Source organism: Blennius ocellaris, assembly GCF_963422515.1.
Source record: "Blennius ocellaris genome assembly, chromosome: 7".
NCBI classification, from domain to species: domain Eukaryota; kingdom Metazoa; phylum Chordata; class Actinopteri; order Blenniiformes; family Blenniidae; genus Blennius; species Blennius ocellaris.
In genome coordinates this window covers 16739539-16761265 of record NC_137656.1, presented here as the reverse complement: position 1 = coordinate 16761265, position 21727 = coordinate 16739539, and the positions used below count along the sequence as shown (strand labels likewise).

Genomic DNA, 21727 nt, shown 5'->3' with positions numbered 1-21727 from the left:
GCACCATTACATGTCTACATTCTTACTATTTATTAAAACACAAAAATGTTTTTGAAAAAAACCCAAAACAAAAAGTCACGAGATTTTATTTGCAGGTATGTAAAGCAAAACCCGAACTAAAACTTCCACAGATCACAGAGCTGTAATAACAATGTGTTAGGAAAATACTCAGACAAAAAAAAAAAAAAACTAGAACTGAAGGAATGAGAAACAATGAAAAAAACTGACTTGTACAGTAAAGGTCTCAGTGTATACAGAACAAAAAGTTACACAAATAACATGACAGTTGGTGTGAAAAGACGTTCATTCTAATCCAGCAGTAAAGTCAACATCCAGTGTTGAATAACTCACTGATTAAGTGAGTCCTGCTACTATCTGATCACAATGTCCTGATTGATGTAACAAAGACACGAACTCCTGTAACTGTACACAACTGACAAAGTGTGTGACCGTGCATGCAAATCCATCATGTTTCTGTTATATCTTTCACTGTAACACATTAAAGCAAAGGTTTTCAAAGTGTGGGAGGATTAACTCCCCTTTCATAGAGCTTTTTCCACATTTTACCCCCCCCCTCCAGTCTCACGTCATGCTTTGTCTCTCGCCATGTAGTAATTTTTGGTTCAATGAGACTTCCGGGTTCCCCATTGAAAGAGAGAATGCTGTTGGGATCCACAGCCGATATAAAGCAAAACTCCTCTCCTGCTCCTCAGATGTTGTCATTTTAAATATCTAGAAAAATTTTTTTTTAACATATATTCTACAACTGTGTGCACTTAAGCCTATTTTACTATTTAAATCCTCTCTTTTCCACTTATAAGTAATTCAATTTTAAAGATGTGTTTCAATAAAATAATTTTAACCTCCAGTTCTTTGTTTTACATTTTTTTTAATGTATGAAAAAACATCTAAAAGAAAAGAAAAGAAAAAAAAAAAACTCTTCAGTTTCCCCCAGAAGAGGCCGGACCCCACACTTTGAAAACCACAGCATGTAACAATCCTGTGTGGTTTCCTGATCTGACATCTACCTTTGGTAAATGTTACTTATCTGTGTCACTGTGGTTTTCTGAAAGTCATTCCTCTTTAGGGCAGGTTGATTTGAGGATCACTGCCCTACACGACCACTATACCACAGCAACTGGAATTGTATATGTATATAATGTGGATTTTCTTAGGAAACGGCTTGGCTCAAAGGGAGCGCTGACATCAATAGAACCCAAAACGGTACTCGTGATCTACGTGGAAACATGACAACACTGGGATCTCTAATATTGAAAAGAGCTCTTCTTGTTGCATAGAAAACTTCTACAAAAAGAGACAATATAACAAAGCATTGACGTATTTACAGCTTCAACGTGAGCCTGAGAGATGAGGTTTATCCCCCCCACCCCCGAACAGAGTCGGGGACAAATCTAATTCAGTTCACCCATTTCTTCTTTAAATCATTTAGGCACACTTAAATAAATACAAATTTGTCTGTAACATTTCTCCCTTGAAATAAATTTGTCCCAGAACTTTGCTACAACTTTATGTCCTCGCTGTACAAAACTGAAATGGCCGGCTGAGGGGAAAAGCACAACTCTGACATAATCTGAACACATAGAGAAAATACTTACAAAATCCACTTTTCAAGCTTGAAATTATTTTCGGTGTCTAAATCTGTGAAAACGGGATGTTTCTGAAAGTAACGCCGCTATCCACTTTCAAAATCTGTATATACGTAATACAAAAACTCAGGAGAGTCAGTGGTAGTAAAAGCTTACCGTCAAGGTATTAACTGTTCAACATTGTAAAACAAAGTAAACACTGACATATAAAAACAAAAGGCAACAGATAATCCTCCATTTCACGCGCTGAGGGTAGAGTCGGGTTGTGTTTCAAGCTGACAGGGGTGTGTGGTGGTCCACTTTAGCCCACTGTGGGAACTTCATCCTGGCCACATCCCAAGAATCAGAGTCGCCCGACACATGAGCATGTTGAACCCCTAAGCCTCAAACCGCTTCGGGCAGACCATGGGGGCGAAGAGGGTCCACATGTAGAGGATGAGACAGACCCAGCAGGAGACCATCTTAATCCAAAACACAGACCAGCTTCCTTCCAGCAGCTTCTCAATTTTATGGTCGTCAAAACTGTGAAAAGAAGAGAGCAGACCGTGAGCAGAGTCACACGAGAGGAGTCATGCTTCACTTTAATTGCGCCAAAAACACACAAAAAATGCCCAAAGCCATTTGGATTTAAGTTCTGGAGGTAGTGCAATAACATTAAACAATGAAATCAAGGCTCACTTAAACCTACTTGTAAAACACTCAGTGGATTATTCACTCCATGGTGGCATTTTGAGCTCATATGCTCATTTTCAACAAGCAAACAGATGAGCTGTCTGGAAATACAATATATTTACCCAGGTGGGTCACAGAGGTCCAACAGAATATACCACAGGGGTATATTTAGTAAACGAGCAGATACAAGTGTTGATAACACCACAAACGGTTGCACCTGTATGTTATAGGTGCAACTGTCAGTCTGCCCCGAGAACCTTGGTGTGTGTTTTGGATTGCTGTGTGATTGTTTGAACTCTGCTCCACTCTCGCTTTTCGTTATCTGTGTGCAAGTGCTGCTCTTTTGTTTATTGAATTTGTGATAGTTGAACTTTAGTTAAAGGCCTTCTCGTGAAGAAGCTGCCTTTTTTTTGGGTTATATTAGATCAAACATTGTTGAGTTAATTGGCATTACCCATGTGGCCCTCCTTTTGTTGTAATATTGTGTATTCTGGGTTCTGTTTGATTATTGTACCTGGTTATTGTTACTTCCTCTATGTACAGCTTCCTCGTCGCTGAGCCAGGTCGTAACACCCGCCAGATACAACACTACTGCTTCTGCTCTGTTGTGTGTCCTCAAAGCTTCACTTACTGAAACCAGTTGGTGACCGTCATCATGACATAAAGGGATCCCAGGAAGAAGACAAAGTGAAAGTAGCAGTAGCTGTAGATGGTTCCTTCTCTCTCGTCGTACACGACGTTCTGGCCCGAACCAGTCGTCTCCTCGTCAAAGTCCTCTGAAAAAAAAAAATCCCACAATCGAGTCAGAACACAGTGAAAACTATATATCAGGGGTAATTAAGTCTTTGGCACAGATGACATTGGTGACAATGGCATTTACAAACAAATGGGGATCTTTTTTTCAGAATCTAATGTTTTGCACTTGTTTTGTTTCCAGCAGGTGGCAGTGTGTGCCTACCCACAATCCCACTTCTCCCGATCACTTTACTGTGTCATACTAACCTCCTAGTAACAGTGACATCATCTTTGTTTGCTGACCAATGCTTTCTCACCATCCTTGATGTGTCTCAGGAATAATAATGAGGATATCTCCTCTGTGTGCAAACACCTCAACAGAGGACATGAGCGCACAAACTGACTGAATGGAAAAGGCCATGGGGGGGGGGGGGGGGGGTGTTATGAGTGCCGAGGGAAAAAAGGGTCATTAATTGATTTTTCTTACCTGTGTCATCTCCAAAACAGAAGCAGCAGCGAGCTCTCTGCAAAGTGTGGAAATAATTTACCATCAAGTTGAAATTCAATGTGAAATAGATCATTTTCCTTCTGCCTGGTCTGTGTGGTTATAAACCCTCGGTCTGCATATTTATTTAGTCAGCACACCCAGAGAGGTCTGAATATTTGTGCATTTACCTCAGACTTTGGTTCATTATTCCTACACACTCTGAGGGCTGCCGAGCTTCTCCTGGTGGTGGACGTCAGGCTGGGGGGGGGGGGGGGTGGAGAAAACAAACAGTCGACAGACAAAGGAGAAAGGTTGTAATTTCTTCAGTTATATTTGCTTCTCAATAATTTGCAGTTTCAGAATGGAGCAGAACCCGATTTCCTCCTCTTCAGGGAGCGGCCACGAGAGACAGGATGCCTCCACATGATGGGAAACACATGTGAACAAAAGCAAAAAAAAAGCTGCAGTTCTTGTGTCTCTGAGCCTTGGCTCCGCTACAGCCAATCAAACACCGCCTCCTCAGAGTCACAGCCAATCCAAACCAGCTCGTCCGTGTAGCAACAGACTGCCATCAACTATTTTTTTGATTGCACATTTGCCATTATGAAGCAGTCCTTAGTGGCTTTAGATTGTCGCCTTTGCTTCTCTCCACGTAACGAACTGAAAACGAGTGCCGGGCAGCACAGTTTGCATATTCAGTGAGGGGGGGAAAAAAAGACAAACATCGGTTGTGTGAGAACGTTGTGGGAGAGCTTGCTCCTCTTGCTCCCAGAAAGCCGTCAAGGCTCACACGATTCTTTGAAAGCTCCACGGTTGACGTCGTCGCAGGTTTGCATAATTGTTGACATGTCTCACCAAGAGTAAAGGACGCAGCCAAACAGGATGACGGTCCCCAGAGCAGTGACAATCTTCTTGTCGCTCTCCGTCCCGGAGTTGAAGGGGAACACACAGACGGTTTTGTTCACACCGTCGATCTCCACCACTGGACAGAAGGAAAACACAGATGGATGGGATGAAAAACAAACAAGAGCAAGTATGACAAGAAGAATGGCGCTTACAAAAGATGCGGTGAGCGTGTGTGTTTTGGCACGAGCAGTGAAAGGAGATAAACAACGAGAGGCAGCAGCCTGTACAAACACCATTTAGGATTATAAGATGTAATTGCTATATCCTGAAATCAAATTTCTACATTGATATTATGTGTCTAACACGTAGAAAAAATGTATCTAACCTTGATTAGAACAAAGGAGACAGGGGTGAATACAGGGCTCTCATTAGTTTCAGTCGTTTTAAGAAACGTTGTCTCTAAATGATCCCAATTAAACGTTAAGTTTTTGAGATACACGTCTTTGCCTTTCTTATTGACATCAGATGTCATTGAGAAGAGTAAGCCGTCATTTATATATTCATGTTCCTAGCTTTAAACAAATTTAAATTAACATTTCAGATGGAAACCATTATTCACAGTGTTTGATATTCAATATTTTGACTTCCATCTATTTTGACTTCGATATCGTATCACCCCGAGACACTGAGTAGGTCACGCTGCTCTGACACTGAATGAGGTTGAGAGGAGTAATAAACTGTGACATGAATAACAACAGATATTATCCTGGAGGCTATTGTCGATAAAAACGAGGTTGACTGAAGCAATGGCAGAGATATTTTGAAGTTAACCTTAACCTTTGTTTGAATCCTTTGCCATCCTAAATAAAACCTGTCGTGCAGCGTCAAAACTCTCCTCAATCTTTGTCTCCGTCCAACAAAATTCCTCAACAGCCTCATCAAGGCCGTACATAGCTTTAACTCACAAAGCACCATTAAAATGGCGATGAAAACCTTGATGTTATTGTGACTTTGACCTTAAGGCTAAAACATCTCATATTCAAAGATTAGAATTAAGAGGAAGATGTCAGGAGCCGCCGATGTTCTTCTGTCAATGGTTGTGAAAATGTAAATCAGATTTTAAGAAATTCTTTCAAGGCATCCAGCAGAACTCGGAGTGACCGGAGTACACTTTGTAGAGTCACGGTGCCATCACGAGGCAGGCGTGCGACCAGGGTTGTACTTTAAAGATATATTGCAATGTGTTGAGCAGGACAAAGCAAAACCAACTGATGAAATGTGGCATCATTGAGCCTAATCTATAAATCATCATTAAAAAATTTTTTTTAAATAAAATTATATATATATATATATATATATATATATATATATATATATATATATATATATATATATATATATATATAGCTCTTCCAAGAGTTCTTCAACAACTTCTATGATGGGACGGAGATGAAGTGAATCGTCTCATACTCACTTTCTTTTGGTTTGCTGGAGAAGGCCGAGAAAGTGAGATACATCACGTACACACTGATGACGCCTGGCTGCAGGAGCCCGGATGTGGGTTGCACTGCACAAACAAAGATACACACATTGAATTGAGTTTCTCTGAATTTTCACACAACACTCAGGTGAGTTTGGTCTCGAATGCGCTGCCCTGTATTGATTTCAAAATGTCACACTACTTTCCGAAAATGCAAATGCTCCTAGCTTCTAGTCAAATTAGATGCGGCGTGTTGCGAGTATAGTTCCTTACGTTTCTGTATGCAGGGGGAGATGGCCAGCAGGGAAACAATGAGGCAGAGGCTGCCATTGATGCCCAGGAAAATCTTGTTATATAAACAGGCCTCAGGGTGAGTGTAAAACAAACCCATGAAGACTACAGCGCCCACAGCCACTGTGAACAGCAGCAGAGTCACTAAGGCCAGAGCCGCATACCACAGGCGGTTGTACGTCACTCCTGAATTCCTGCAGACGGAACGAGAGAGGAGGAGAGGGAGAGAAAAAACAGGTAGAAGAAAGGGAAAAAAACAACGTGAACTCAAGAAAGGTAAATTAAAAGGTACAAAAGATAAGTGGGTGGGGAAGAAAGAAGGATTGACCCAGGTAAAATTGTCCTAAAGAAAAAGTTAAAAGAGAGAAAGAAAGAGTCATCTTTGGTGGTTTACTTGTGACCCTGAATAGAAGAAAAGTAGTTTCTTTCACACACAATAAAAAGTGGGTTTTAAAACAAACATCAACATGTCCTGAGAAGTTCAACTTAATGGCAGAGAAATCTGCTGAGTGTGAGTGTGAGTGTCTGTGTCTGTGTCTGTGTCTGTGTCTGTGTCTGTGTCTGTGTCTGTGTCTGTGTGTGTGTGTGTGTGTGTGTGTGTGTGTGTGTGTGTGTGTGTGTGTGTGTGTGTGTGTGTGTGTGCGTGTGCGTGTGCGTGTGCGTGTGCGTGTGCGTGTGTCAACGGGGAAGAAACCATATGCATCCTGTGAATCTGCACAGCACTGGCCTGCCCTCCACCCACAGAAACACAAAGCCACGTGACTCCCTCATTCCAACTTCTTTGACAGTAATAGGATCCAAGAACAAATGAAAAGCAGCGCAATGATCTCATTCAAGGACCGTCCACATGGCCGGCCCGTAAGTTCCTGGGTGAAAAGAGACAGAAGCAGAGAGGAGACGTGTTGCTCTCACCAGTTTGTGTTCCATCTGTGTGCAAACTCCACCAACATCATGAGTTGGATCAGGAGGAAAATGAAACCCCCAATGGCTCCGATGTAGCGCCAGACTGCGATATCAAACACAGGGGGAGACAGAAAACTGAGTTTGACTGATGGCAAACCTGCATGGCAAGTTAAAACTGCAGCAAGTACCATTGAAAACCCAAGACTATCTGTACAGAGATATATGCTGTTTGATTTCAACGTTTCCCTTACATAATTCAACAAATCACTCTGAATTTCAACAGCCACCTTTAAACCGATGGCGTCACGTAAAATATGCTCACAGCAAAATTCTCTTGGAAGGAAGAAGTATGCACTCAGCACTTTAGAGTCACCAATGGGGAAATCAGGCACACACTTTAAAGCTGCTAACTCTGTTGCTTCAACTTGCATTTTTAGCCCTTCCTACATCTCCTATTGTAATTTGAAGACTTTTGAAATGGACATGCAAGTTACATGCAAGTCACATCTCATAAATCAAATAACAAAATCAAGCTTTGATTGTTTTTTTGTTAGTTCTCTTTACCTTCCAGAAAGATTTCCTCCCCTGGGAGAAAGAAGCCTCCAGCACAGCATGCCGCCAGCAAAACAAACTTCAGCAACCAGAATCTGGCGTTCAAAGTGGTGACCATGTTAACAACAAGCAACAATGACAAATTCGATACCACACCAAATGCAAGTTAGTCAGAAAGTAAATGTTAAAAACCTTCATCTAAATACAGAATGTGACTCTAACAAGTAACTAATGACTCTAAATTATCAATCCAAGTTTTCTTCTGTCGGTTATTTGTTCAGAAAAAAAGGCACATTTCAAAAGGTTATAAGACAGTGAGTCACATCATTGTTAAATCTACTTACAGATACCAGATCGTCGTGTTTGTGTATGATTCTATAGCTCATCGAAAGACTCACTTATTGATAATTTCATTTACTGTATAAGTCAAGCTTCTTGTCTCACTTTCTTTCATTATATTTGATGATTTTAACAGTTTTTTGTTGTTGTTGTTTTTTTAAACCATACATGCACAACACTTGCTTGACGGTGCTTTATAAATGCAAAAAAATGTTAGTTGAGGGCAAAATCATAACAACCAAGAATTTCTGCTCACCCGTTATGAATGGCCGCCCTGCAGCCGGTGCTGTTGTTCACTCGTATGGTGAAGATGAAGAAAAAAAAAAAGAAGCAGGCCATTCCAAAGCACACCTTGTAGACAGCCGAGTAGCCCACCAGGGTTTTGCAGTTCTCGCCTGCATTCATTCTTTCACACAATTCGCTGTAGAAAGGGATCTGAATGGAAAAATAATAACCCCCCCCAAAATACCTAAATTAGATCATTGTGCTATTGAAAAAAACAAAACAAAACAAAAAACAACCCACCTCTGCTCATGTTTGTCTAGTATGAGGCCTCGGTGAAAAGGCCCAATAGTGTCTATTCTGAACGTCACGCCTCTCAAGGAGCAGAAAAAGAGAACAGGCAGCAACAACAACCCCTCTTTCTCTCCGTGGAGCCCTCTTTCATCTCCCCTTCTCTACAGCCTGTTAGAGGGGCCTTACAACTAACTGTCAGTGTCCACAAACAAAAGACACAGATGAATAAATTAAACGCCTTTTGTCAGCAAGTCAGAGGCAACGGCAAGAGGGGAAGGCAGAGGCAGCGGGAAGGGAGGAAAAAGAGACGGGAAGATCCCTCTTGACCTGAAATCCAAAACATGATTCTGAACGACCAAGAAGGAAAAAAAAAAACCTGCCTCAGTAATGTAGATAAGGACCTCAGTATCTCCTTCAACAGAAAATTGTTTCTTTGGTGGCGATGTGCCAACAGAAGGGAGAGCTTATGAATATCAAAACCACAGCAAGGAAACTCAAATATGTGTCCCCTTTACTAATGAGAATGAAGAAAAACTTTCTCAGAGATCTACCAGTCTTTCCTTTGAGTTTACAATCTGGTCAGGGTGGCTTTACTAATTACTGGTCCTCAAAGTTACACAAGAGGGTGAGACGCCAGTGGATTGAGTTGTCATCACCTTAGTGTGAAGCGCAGTCCGGAGCCAGATCACAACGTAAGGCAAAAAGCCCATTTCTGGAGCTTTTGTCTCATGTTGAGGGCCATATTAGCATGTCCATGGTGTTGTGATTAAGAGGGAAAGGGGGGCCGGCTGTTTCAGACTGCTGTAAATCTCTTGAGAAAAAGACCAGCGCTCTCATACACACAATGGCTGCTCTCTTAGCCGGGACTTCCCACTGCGATCACTGTGTGCCTGCGTGCGTGCGTGCGTGCGTTCCCAACTCAGCGGGCTCTGTACGACGCTATCAGAGGCCATTTTGTGCCTCTGTATCTCTCAAAGGAGGTGCACAGCAGGGGATGATTTTAATACTGTACTGTATACTCTGGGCAGAGTGCGCGGAGAAAACAGGACATGAAGGGTGGAAATATGTCATCTTCAAATAGCACTGCTGGCTAGGGAGGCTTGGTCATTGCCATGGTAACAGATTCAACTGAAGATTTCGTCCCAGATGACAAAAACATTATTACCTGTTAACACTGAGATTCACTTTACACATGTGGGCCTAAGGTGGTTGAAACATCCAGTTATCACTAAAGTGTGGACAATAAGCTATGTTTTGTATCATTGGTATGATTCGTTTTGAGACCTTGTCACCGTCTGTACACTGACAGATGTACCCTCTGATTTGACCTATTTTAAACCATTTTTATTTCAGTTCTGCCTTTGCGTCAATAACAAACTGACTCACAGCTGGACAAACACTGTGAAAGGTCACAGACTTTCAGCTTGAGCCGGTCTTCCTTTTTTCCCCCTCTTCAGCAAACTAATTAATTCAAAAATAATGAAAGAATTATATAATGTGTGAATTAAATAAACTACCCACAAATAGTAAGGAGTTGTTTCTTTGGTCATTTTCATCTCATCAATTGGAAGATCTGTTCATTTTGCTTCTTTCTCACATTACCTGTAAACCCCAATAACTTTACTTTTTAAATGTCTATTGGCCACACAGAATATGGACGGTGGGCTTCCAGGTCATAATTGTTTCAATCAGATGATTAAGCTGTATGTGAAAATCTAAGCATCAATGAGGAACTAATGTTACCTGATCCTGCAAAACAAAACAAAACAAAACAAACAAACAAAAAAACGCCATACAACAAAACAGCCAAACTCGACTGTCTCTCCTTAAAACCCTAATAAGTCAACTACCACACTTACACAATCATGACCTCAAGTCTCGGTTGCTTCAGTAGATCTTATCATAAAGTATTATCTAATCACTGTACTGTGGAGACATTCATTTACTGCGGGGCTTTTAGAGCCGAGTGCTTCTAAACCACTCCACTCATGATGCATTTAAAATTAGGCGGTTGCAGGGCTCAAGAGAGAGTTACAGATTTGTATGCAAGCATGATTACCTTGCACATTACTATTTACATTTTCAACCATTTAGTATTTAGCCATATGCAAATATACCAGTATATTATATGTTTCCCATAAATATAAAAAAAAGAAAAGTTACCCACATCTAGTTGGCGTACAGCTTTTAGCATTGAATTTTGTTGTGTGTGTCCTGAAGGAGTTCCACATTAGTGTGTGATGTATGTACTCACGTGGTCTTTCATCTGCTGCTCCACCGTGGGGGACATCATGATGACACAGATAACAGTGACCAAAAGGAAGTAGATGGCGTACATAATCCGGGTCCCCGTGGACTGTTTGATCTTGGGGCAGCAGTTACAGCAGCAGGAGCAGGCCGCCGAGCCGCAGCAGCAGGCCAGCTGCATGCGGGGAACATTGGAGAAAAGAGAGGGGAAAATAACCATTAGGGTTTCACAGTTCTTCCAAAATATCTAATACAAGCATCATGATTTCAAAGCCTCGTGTTCATTTTGTCCCCTGAGAAGCGGGAAATAAGGTGGAAAATACCTCAGAGAGGTCACGTGACAACATGACGAAACAGAGTTTGAAATAAAATCCAAATTTGTGTTTTAACTTATAAAGTCTCAAACCATTTCAGCAAAACTGTAGAGAAGGACCACTTGTTGGGTGTGTATTCTGAGAATGTATCGATTTATAATCTAAAAATTAAATGTATATGTCCTATTAACATTTATCAAAAAAAAATTTCATAATTACCAGTCTAACATTAAGAAATGGTTTCTTGTATATATATTTTTGAACGAAAGATCTCGTTCTCATCATTCTCACTCATTAGCCAATAATAACCTGACTTCTGACATATTCTTCTTGATTAATCTACTAAGTAAAAAATGGTGTATCTGCAGTCCTAATCACGACGCAGACCAATTTCATAGAAGAAACACAAATATATTACAATTGTAAATGCTAAAAGAGGAACAACACAAAAAATGCATGGTATTTTAATAAATTAAAACAATATGCAAGCAACTCAACTGTTGTTGTTTTTATTTAACTCCACCTCAGAGCCAAAATACTTGCAGATGGACGGTTATACAAAAGATTTATTAGATCTGTAAAATCTGGTGAGTTTTAATGACATCACCCAGATTCTCAGCCTCATCAGCACAGCAGTATTTATTCGCGCGAGGCAAACTCTCGAAAAACAAACAAAAATAGAAGTGCCTTCGTAACTGAACAGGTTCTTGTTCCAGAACTGACAGATTTACATCAGTTCTCCAAATTACTGCTTCAAGCTCCAAACTCAATAACTTTAAGTAATGAGGCAGTTTCATGAAACTTACTGTATGCCTTTTATTACCTCAGGACAAAAAGTTCTGTTTAAGTTGCTGTAGAGGTGGGGGGGGGGGCAGTTTGTTTGTTTCTGTTGTACTTCCCCCCCTCAAAAAAAGCCACACCATGTATTAGCTCATAATCAAAACAAAAGAAATAGACATTGTTCCGTAAATGTTCGAGGAAGTAGGGCAAAATATGTCATACATGACACCGACTGGTACCTTCTGGTACTTTCTAATCATTTACAAAGAATTAGCTTTCACAACCCACTGATAATAACCACAACTTTGCCAGATGGCGAAATCCGAGCACTTTACTGAACTGTGGGAAACAGAAAACACCCGACCGGGTTTGACATTGCTCATTCATGGTTTCCATCACGAGGGAGAAATCCCTCCCTCTGCTTCACAGGAGCAACTTTTCCTCAACACAGACAGTCCGGTCTTTTGTCCCCATCACACAAACACACTCGGAACACAGAGGACTACTCTGTTTCTCCTGACAGGCCGTCATATAGGAGGAGGATCGCTGTATAAAAGACAGCTCTATAATTACACGGCACAAGGTCTTACTGTAGCCGACCCACCCTGCTTGTTTTAGCCTCCTACCCCTCATCCTGTATGCGCTACGGTGTAAAACACACACTGATGTGGTGAGAGGTAAAAGAAAACTGCCAGGTGGGCAAAAGTTGAGGTGCGGTAGCTTCACTGGAAGTCCTGCACGCATGACTCTCAGTGGTATGTTAGCCTACTGCCTCTCCTGACACACAGGAGGCGGAGCAAGAAGGGAAAAGCACTAGTGAAGGATTACATGTCAAGGCAAGGCTGGTGAGCCTGAGCTACAAAAAAAAAAAAAAAGTCTGGTCTCGGAATGCAGCTACACTGAAGTAAACGAGAGTCAGAAAAAAAATATGGACAAATGAACAGCGGCTTGCCAACAGCTGCTTAGATGTGAAGTGGAAGGAGGTAAGGCAGAGGACAGACACTTTCCATTTAAGTTGTTCATTGACTAAAACATATTTAAAGTCTAATTTGCATTCAAGGTCTCAATTAACAACTTTAGATGTCATTTATGTAAAATAAGCGGCTTTTGAAAACTGTCAAACTGAAGCAATTCGACAGGTTTCACCACTTCAGGCACAAAGGATAGATTCCACCACAATCTACTGTGGTATTTGCAACAAATGAGCCTTAATATGACGCATGGGGAATATGTTTTATAGTTACTTGCACTGGTTGGTGTTGACCAATTACCTTTTATTCTCTGTCACACTGTATTGAGAATGTCTGTGTAAACGAACAGGCTATGCATGCTGGTTAGATCAAAACAATGTATTAGACTCATAAATGTTTTTTAAAAATCAGGAAGCAGCCTCAAGCGATTACAACTGTGTCCGCTGTAAGAGCTTGGGGAGGCCCAGAATAGAGCAAAGGAGGTATACCATTAAAACAGCTTAGTTAGTGAAATTATGATAGGAGGGGCCTCTCAAAGACACTATGGAAAAACCCGGTTATTTTCCAGACAACTGTTGAGTGGTCAAAAGAAAAATGGGATGCACCTGGAGGTCGAGGGAGGATCCCCAGGACTGTATTCAAGAGCTAAACATTTTGTGTCCACTGATCGATCTGGGCTCCGGGTTTTAGCAATAAAACTCTACTTTGCATCCTGATTCCGTCTCCCAGCCTATTTCTGCATTAGAGGGCTAGCCAAGTACCAGTATAGTTAGAATATTGATAATATATGCTCGTGGCGTCTTCTGACGTCGCACCTGACCCGGGACAGCATTCCGACAAAAGACCATGGCATTGGGCGTCACCTTAAATCATACATGGCACAAACAGTTAATCCATGAGTTTGTGTCAACTAAATAAACTGTATTGCAGCAGTGTTGACTTCATGTGTCGATACATCCTGTATACAGTCTTTCATGCGTTGAGCATGTTGATATTACGATAAGGATACAATTGTAATGGATGGATAGAGAGTTCTTATTTCATAGGTTTGTATTATATAGAGTGTACATGCTTTTCTGTTCGAGCAGGTCTTTTTTTTTTTTAATAGTTTCTATCATTAAAAAATTCAAAGACACGCATGACCATACTCAAAATTGTGTCTCTTGCTGTGAAACAGACTGATGATCGGAAACAGGTGCAGCCCGACTTGCGTCGAATGCCATCTGATAACCTCCACCACATTGACATGAGTCTCCAGCTCAAGGTATAGAAAATACTTTTTTTTTTTCTTTTAAAAGATACATTTTGATGACTTGGGGGTAATATGAATAGTGAGTCAGTAAATTTTCAAGTGAAAATCTTGGTTGGCACAGTCCTGCTCAGTGGTAGTCTCATTAATTTATTGAACCACGGGAAAAATAGATCAAAATCAATATACAATATTCACAGGTAAATTAATTACCCACAACATACATTTGACCAAATGTAACTTGTTTCAGCAAGTGAAACAAACGGTTGCAATATTTAATCCAAATAACAACAAAGAAGAACCAAAAAGAAAAAGGTGAAAAGCTTCTACTTGAAAAGGATAAATGTAAATATCTGGGCTTTAACACAGAGACTTTTAGCCTGAAATCTCTGCTCGTGTCTATTGGTCTCCATTTGACTCCACATAAGCCTAACAGGATAAACCATTTCCTTTGTCTCAGCTGCACCCACATGTCTCTCTCAATGAGCGATTAATTAACTACAGCGGACTGAAAGTGAGTGGGAAAAACAGGACAATCTAGGTTGTGAGGGTGTTTAGATTTCATTAGTTAGGGGGTGTTTCACCAGCAGACTGCACACAGTCAGGGGGGCCCAACCGCTTGCTGCAAAGCTGAGGGTGGGAGCCCAGAAAGGGAGGGGGGGAGGCGTCCTGTGGAATTCCACCACACGCAGATACAAGAGTAACCATGGCGACCAGCGTTGACCCTACCCACTTGATAGGCCATCCGCCCCCTCCTCCACCGCCCGGCTGTCCAAGCAGCATGTCGACAGGTGGTTGACGCGTCTGCAGTTTGGACCCCAATTTAAACATCAGTTGGCAGCCTCACATTGGTTCTCGTCCTCCAGGATACAAAGCATCCCGGAGAAAACCTTGCTAAAACTCCCATTTCTGGACTCTCATTACACTCGTCTCTTTCTCACACTTTAAAAAAAGCTCAATTCTCATCTCATCTGACACGAAATAAATTATCCTTTTTTTTGTTTCTGCTTTTCATAACAGACTTTTAAACTTTGCCCCGATTGCCGGTTTAACTCTCAGATGTCCAGGAGGTTTAGAGACCAAACACAAAACATTCCTGTGAATCAGTCTCATCTGAGGAGACAACAGTGGAGAATCCCCAAAAATTTTAATGAGAAATTTTTTTTAACATACATATAATTGACAAATCCAACATAAATGTACACGCAATCAATCTGGAATTCACGTCTGATTACACAGAGACCTGTTTGTCAGAGAATTGATGATGATTACCATGTTTCTCCCCTCCTCCATTCTTCAAACTCAAAAGCAGCAGCGTTTGATCCTCAGAGCAGCAGCGGTGGAAAAAGACCGGGGCGTTTGACAAACAGGAAATAGAAAGAAGAGCCGAAATCAAAGCCATGGGGTTAAACCCAGTCCCATGTAGCCGCTATGGCACAACTGCTTACACAATGCAAACAAGCCCATCGCCAGAAAATAGGTCACGCAGTGTATTGCGGTCAGCACAACATAAAAGCGTCATAACAGGAGGAACTGAAGAGGATTCAACAAAACGCCCAGCAGAGTGAAAGTGTTAATGCACAGGATAGAAGATGTGGGCATCAACAGGACATTTTGGGCTTAAATTAATGTTTTAAAGAAAAAAGAAAAAAAACCCAAACAAACAGATGTTTACCATCTTTGATATGTGGTCACGTGAAACTCGGGAGAAATATCCTTGTGAGTTATAATGTCGACTTTATGTTTATCAGTAAACAATGAGCTCGCCGACACATACACACACACCCAAGAGCAAGCAATTAACTCTCAAAGGGAAAACATGGGTAGAGAGACATGACTCATGAGTGAGACGGGCTCAATCAAAACAACTTGAAGCCCATAAGGCCCCCGGTGGCTGCCTGAGTGGGAAAGCAAACCTCGGGTCAATTCAAACCATCAGTGCTCTTCATTCATCAAACAGATCTACAAAGAATCCACCAGGGAACCTCTTGTATTCAATATGAGACCTCAAATGGATTTGTGGCTCCTCGGAAATGTGTAGAAACTCTATCGTGAAGCTTGATGGTAACAACACTGCAGAAATCTGAGCACTATGTCATAGGAGACTATGTCAGATGAAACTGCCGACATACCCTCTTATCTCAAATTACAACAACGCTTTGTGTCGGAGGCAGTCACAGGAAACCAGTTCAAAGCAAAAGAAAATGAAAAAGGCGGACTCGTGGAAACAAAAGGAACCTCGAAACAACTGAATTAAAGGCTCAGCGTAAGGCTGACCAAAACTCAAAGACCAGGACCAGCGACTCCATTTACCCCCACGCTGTGACGGACAGCTCCACTGTTGTCCATATAGCTAGACAACTGTATACACGCAACAAAAATGTAACACTGCTCTGTTTCGTACACACAAAAGGGAGGGCTTTGCTCGTCTCTTGGCAAATAGAGCTCCTAGCTACAACCAACAGAGAGAAACTTCAGGCTCGTCGAGAGTACAGAAAAGAAAAAGCTAACAAAAGAAGTGAGGTTAGCCGTGAGGAGAGAAGAAAAAAAACAAAAAACCCAGAAACAATCGCTCGCAGACTGAAGAATCTGTCGCAAAAAACACCCAAAGGAAACAGACCAAACAAGAAGAGGAAGACTGTGAAAACACGCAGCAGTATCAGATCCACAGGTACGTCCTAATCAAACATGTCGCGTTTAGCCAGGGGCCTTCTTTTTTTTTTTAGAACTTCCCAAAGCGTGCTGCGGCTTAGACGGAGAGTTACCTGACATTTTACAGAGTTACATCAGCCTGCAATCACAGCGCCAACAGTAAATTACAAAGACATGGAGCGATCGGGCTGAGGGGAGCTAAAGGAAGACATCAGGTCTGCTATAAGACAGTTCGGAGACAAAAGGGAGTGAAGCTTGCCAGAGATATCCTGTGGGAAAACAAACTCCTGCTGCTGCTGCTGACCACAGCAGAAATTCCTGAGGGGAAACTGGAAATAGCCGACATGTCTCTTATGTACACAGTTGGACAGTAATTCTAATCATGTGACTGCCCCTGAAATGTGCCATTGAGGAGAATTGTCACAAACAGTAAGTCGCAGCTCTCAATCAGATTGCAGCCTAACAAGTCGAGTGATTTTATAGTTTCCACGCTCACCAGATCCCAAACAACGGCCTGCAACCCCTGCAGGAGGTGTCTGTGCGAGTGATCTTTATGAGATTGTAATATCGCATTATTCTATGCATCCTGAGAGATGAATGATCGGGGGAATAAATTACCTGTGGAAACAACAGTTTCTATCCAGAGGCAATAATTATCAGGCATAAATTATACAAAATGCGAGAATCCTTTTTCATAATAGTTCAGCTTGAAGTATGAAATACCTGACAAGTCACATTTTTGAGGTATAAAGTTATTTGTCACATTCAAAAAAAATCCCACTCCTTTATCTTAACCCCCTTGACAGTGTTTCCAATGGAGGATCCCGCAGAACGACAGCCTCCAGGATCATCCTGACTAATGTGGCCTGGCAAACGTGGCCGTGCCATAACTGTGCTGCCTACAGGCACCCACATGGTTTCAGTCGTGTCCCACACTCGCAGCCAACACTCACAGCACTTTGGACGACATTCAACACTGAGCTCAACCCCCCCACCCCCCCCCCCCCCAGAACCTCCACCGCATCACAACATGGCGTACGTCCCCCATCCCACTGAGAAATTACATTTGTGCAGCTCCCACATCACGCCAGCACCTCTCCTCAAATCTAAGCCAAACAAGGCCCGCCCTCTTCCAACTTCCACCTCGGAGCCCAAGTAGGAAATTAAAAGACCACACATCGATTCGGGCCCCTCTGAACCCTCCAGAGTGGCACATATATGCACCCATAGAAGAAGTTAATTGCAAGTATACATATAAATGGGGCGTCTGTGACAAGGATTAGCACACCACCAGCCCGGCAACAAACAAAAAACCGATCTCATTGTTTGCCCTTCATTTTCTCTTAATCCAAGCCTCTTTCCATCGCTTCCCCGTCCGTGAAAAGAACAGGAAATGGGAGCGAGCGCCTCTCAGACGAGGGATGTGCATGTGTAATTACACTGCTGCCCTGAGTGGCTCAGCAGTGGCGACCCCGTGGTCAAAACCAATCTGTTTGTGATAAAAATAAAATTAAAAAAACAACAAAAAAAACACTCAGCCCACAAAAAACCTTTTCTAACTTTAGAAAGACCACCTGCATCGGCTTGTCATTGGATTACTGTAATGTTTAAAATGAAGTTTTCACTGTTTGGAAAACAATTTGCAAGTTTGAAAAACAAAATAACATGTTGACTTGGTCAAACAACCAGGCTTTTTTTTTTTCTTATTCTAAAAAAAAAAAACTTTTTAGGGCTAAAGCTGCAATTCAGAAACAACCATTAAGATTATCACTGAATGGGTTCATAACAGATTATCAACTTGAATAGAATGAATGAATGAATGAATGCCTATTCTATGAATTATATAACCTAGAATATGTAAAACTGACAAACAAAAACCCAAAACAACAAAAAGGAACAAAAACAGAGGAAAGATCTAAAAGAAAGAAACAAAAAAAATCTTCCCTTTCTCTCATCTTCAGTCTGAACTGTAACCGTTAATTATTCTGTATTGCAAATCTATTTTTAAAAGTTGACAGCGAACTACTACATTTAAGCTCACCGCACATCAATTTAAGAAACTGTTGAATATAAACTGGAGGGCTTTGCTATAACATGTTTGGTTTTTTTTTAAATAGGGAATGTCTGGATATTTGAAATGTCCAGGACTGTATGAATATTGGCTTTGTAGACTTAAAATAATAACATGTACGAGTTTGTGTTTTCTCTCACTCTAGAAAATCAATAGTCCAAAACGTCATCTGTAATTCAATTTGTTCTAAAAGCTGTAAACATTTGGAGCTTGTTGACTTTTAGGCGGTTTGTGGTTCTTTTAAATGATGTATAAAAATCATTACAAATGTAATCAGCTGGCTCCTAACAGTTATGGTGGCTTTACAAGGTTTTAAAGTATTGTAAACAAGAGTGCAGTAGGACAAACCTGGGGTCAGGGGGATACATTTTTTCTCCTTTTGAATAACAAAAGCTAAAAACTGCAAGTGGTTTGATCAAGCCACATATTTCTTTTTAAACAAAATTCCTGTCGAGACTCATCAAGAGAAATGAGAAATACAAGTTGTCACAGTAATGACAGTTGCTGACTGCATCTCGAGAGGTAACAATTCAGTTCAGATCGAAAGAGTGTGGCCAGCGCATGTTTATTTATATATTTTAAAAAAAGAGTTTACAAGCAAACACAGTGCAAAACAAAACAATGCGCCACGACATCAGAGAGCTCGTGGCTCGTGGAGGAAGTGTGAAGGAGAAAAGCTCCCAACTTCTCAGTAAAAAGGTGCAACTGAGCGTAAACGAAAGCGAATGGAGGAATCCCACTGTTTCCCTGGAATAAACCAGACATTAGTAGTGATGCGAGGCTAAAAATAATAAATAATAAAAAAAAAAAAAAAAAAAAGAGTCTTCGTGGCTGGAGGCTGGAGGCAGAGAGCAGCTGGAGGTGAGCTGACCGTCCTTTGTCCTCTTTAACGTGGCCCCGGTGGACTTATCCAGCCGGCTTCACGGACGACATTGCCGATAATATTAAATTAACACTATTTCCCGTTGCTTGCCGAGACTGGCGGTGGAAAATCTCAGACAAAGGAAACGACTGAAGCTTGGGGCTCTGATGGAGACAACTGGACGCGCGTCGCCGCCGCGTTATGAGCTTCGGCTCCGGCAAAACGAGCCCCGACAACGATAAGAACAACAACAATAACAACGATGACAACGATATAACAAGAGGATTCCGTCTCTCACCTGCGAGATACAACACGGTGTGCACATTTTCGGCCCGATGCGGTCAATAATAATAAAGATGCGTCTCTGGGCGTGAAAGACGAGCTGAGCGCGTTCTTGGTCCGATCCTTCTTCTTCTTCCGTCTCCACATGAAATCCTCGCAGCACACCGAGGGAGAGCCAACCCGCCTGTCCTCCTCAAACTGCTCCGTCCTCCCTCTCTCTCTCACTCCTCCTCCCACTGTCTCTCCTCCTCTTCCTCCCTCCCTCTCCCCTCCTCTTCCTCCTGTCTCCCAGATAAATGACGTTTCCATGCAACTTACTTTAACACAATTCTCATTTTACACATGGTGTCACGGCACATTCCACGTTAAAACTAATATCAGGGGCCCTGGTGAAAACGCAGCAATTTCACGTCACACTACAACTCAGAACAAAAAAAAAAAAACAAAGATGTCTGTGGGATTTCTAAGTTATTTTACTGGTGTGGGCCAGCTGGGATCACATTAGACTGCATGTGACCCCTGAACTAAAAAGCACTTTGATACCCTTTGATTATTGGGGGTCTAAAATATGATTAGTGGTTTGGAAAAGGAGGGGCGGTCCTCACCGGGGTGGTTGTTAGTGGAGTCTGGGGAATGTTTTTTCTCAGGAGGAGATGAAACCACGAGGAATGAAAACATGTGGCAGAATGTCCTTCAACCTCCACACATGGGAAACTTTGCAGTACAACCAGTGTAGGATTGTCAGCGTGTAACTTACTCATACTAAAGTAATATATTTACACCATGCAGTGTAATTCGTTACGTTAAGTATAATGAAGTTGCTGCGTTATATGGCCACAAATTGAAGTAACATGAGAACTGTGGTGACAATATATATGATTAAACCATTACTCAATACTTTAGAGTACTGTTACTTAGTTATTAGTTTTTTTGAACTGAAATGTGCTGAGAACTAAACTTTTATCCAAATAAAAAAGCATGACATTCACTCACAGGGGAAAGAAACAAGAAAAGAAAAAAACCTATGGAAAAATGTGAAATTACATAATAAATTTTGTACCGCTGAGAGGAAAAAGTCATGTTATATTCTAACAACTTCATTTCATTTCATTTTATTGAGAGCCCCCATTAGCTTCAGACTTATTGCAGGAGCTATTCTGCCTGGGGTCTCCTGTAAAAAATATTTGTTGACACATTTTAGTCATATTCACTTTGTGCTCTTTAAATAACTAAATAACAGCAAAAAATGCATCTTTTTAATCAAAGCCTGCTCATCGTGAGGCTCAACTGTGTGATTCGCTGATGTCCTGCTGCAGAGTTCCACACATGCAAATCAGGGGTGATTCAGACATGAGTGAGTTTCAACTTCTCCCAGAAAATATTTGAAAAAAAACCCCCCAAAAAACCCCAAACTGCAGTCATGAGTCGAGTGGCAGCATGTGTGCAACTGTGCTCCTCAGCCGGGGGGGTTTGATGACGGGGATTCATCTGTATCACGGTCGTTTGTCATGTGGCGATCATCTGATCCAGCCTTTCAATAATCTGAACCACCGTTTTCCTATTCAGTATTGTGGCTTTCATTCATTCGTTCATGAACACCGAAGCAGATGACACTCTTCACACAATATATAGTACACCAATCTCGAATGAATATGTGGAGTGAATCTCCATCCACCGACACTCATCTTCTTTCTGATGTGATTCAGTTTGACAAAAAAAAAAGGGCAAGAGAGCCTCTGCAGGAACATGAGCCCCCTGTGACGTGTCAGACTTCATCATGTCACCGGACTGTCAAAGACAAAAGACGTGGAGGGGAAACGTCTGTCCAGGAGACGTTGTGTTCAGTACTACTAACCATATCCAGATACACC

The 21727-nt window shown here is 41.6% G+C and overlaps 1 protein-coding gene across 2 annotated transcripts; it reads right to left on the bottom strand.

Moving 5' to 3' along the window:
- Positions 1-666: 666 nt before the first annotated feature.
- Positions 667-20005, bottom strand: serinc5 (serine incorporator 5). 2 transcript variants are annotated; one of them, XM_080499247.1, is made up of 12 exons: positions 19873-20005; positions 10683-10850; positions 8169-8347; positions 7586-7668; positions 7031-7124; positions 6101-6312; positions 5822-5914; positions 4357-4483; positions 3690-3759; positions 3502-3538; positions 2911-3055; positions 667-2129 (listed from the first exon to the last, which is right to left on the bottom strand). In XM_080499247.1, the coding sequence occupies exons 1-12, from the start codon at positions 19897-19899 to the stop codon at positions 1985-1987; spliced, it is 1380 nt and encodes a 459-aa protein (XP_080355373.1). In that variant the 5' UTR covers positions 19900-20005; the 3' UTR covers positions 667-1984. The 2 variants fall into 2 exon arrangements, with proteins under 2 accessions (XP_080355373.1, XP_080355374.1); XM_080499248.1 differs by lacking the exon at positions 19873-20005 and adding an exon at positions 15262-15357.
- Positions 20006-21727: the final 1722 nt, after the last annotated feature.

Coding starts and splice junctions, on each gene's coding strand:
- serinc5 (XM_080499247.1), bottom strand. CDS start 19,899: ATGTGCACACCGTGTTGTATCTCGCAG. Junction 8,348..10,682: donor AGCAGCAGATGAAAGACCAC/GTGAGTACATAC, acceptor TTTTCCATTCAG/ATCCCTTTCTACAGCGAATT. Junction 3,539..3,689: donor ATAATGAACCAAAGTCTGAG/GTAAATGCACAA, acceptor CACACTTTGCAG/AGAGCTCGCTGCTGCTTCTG.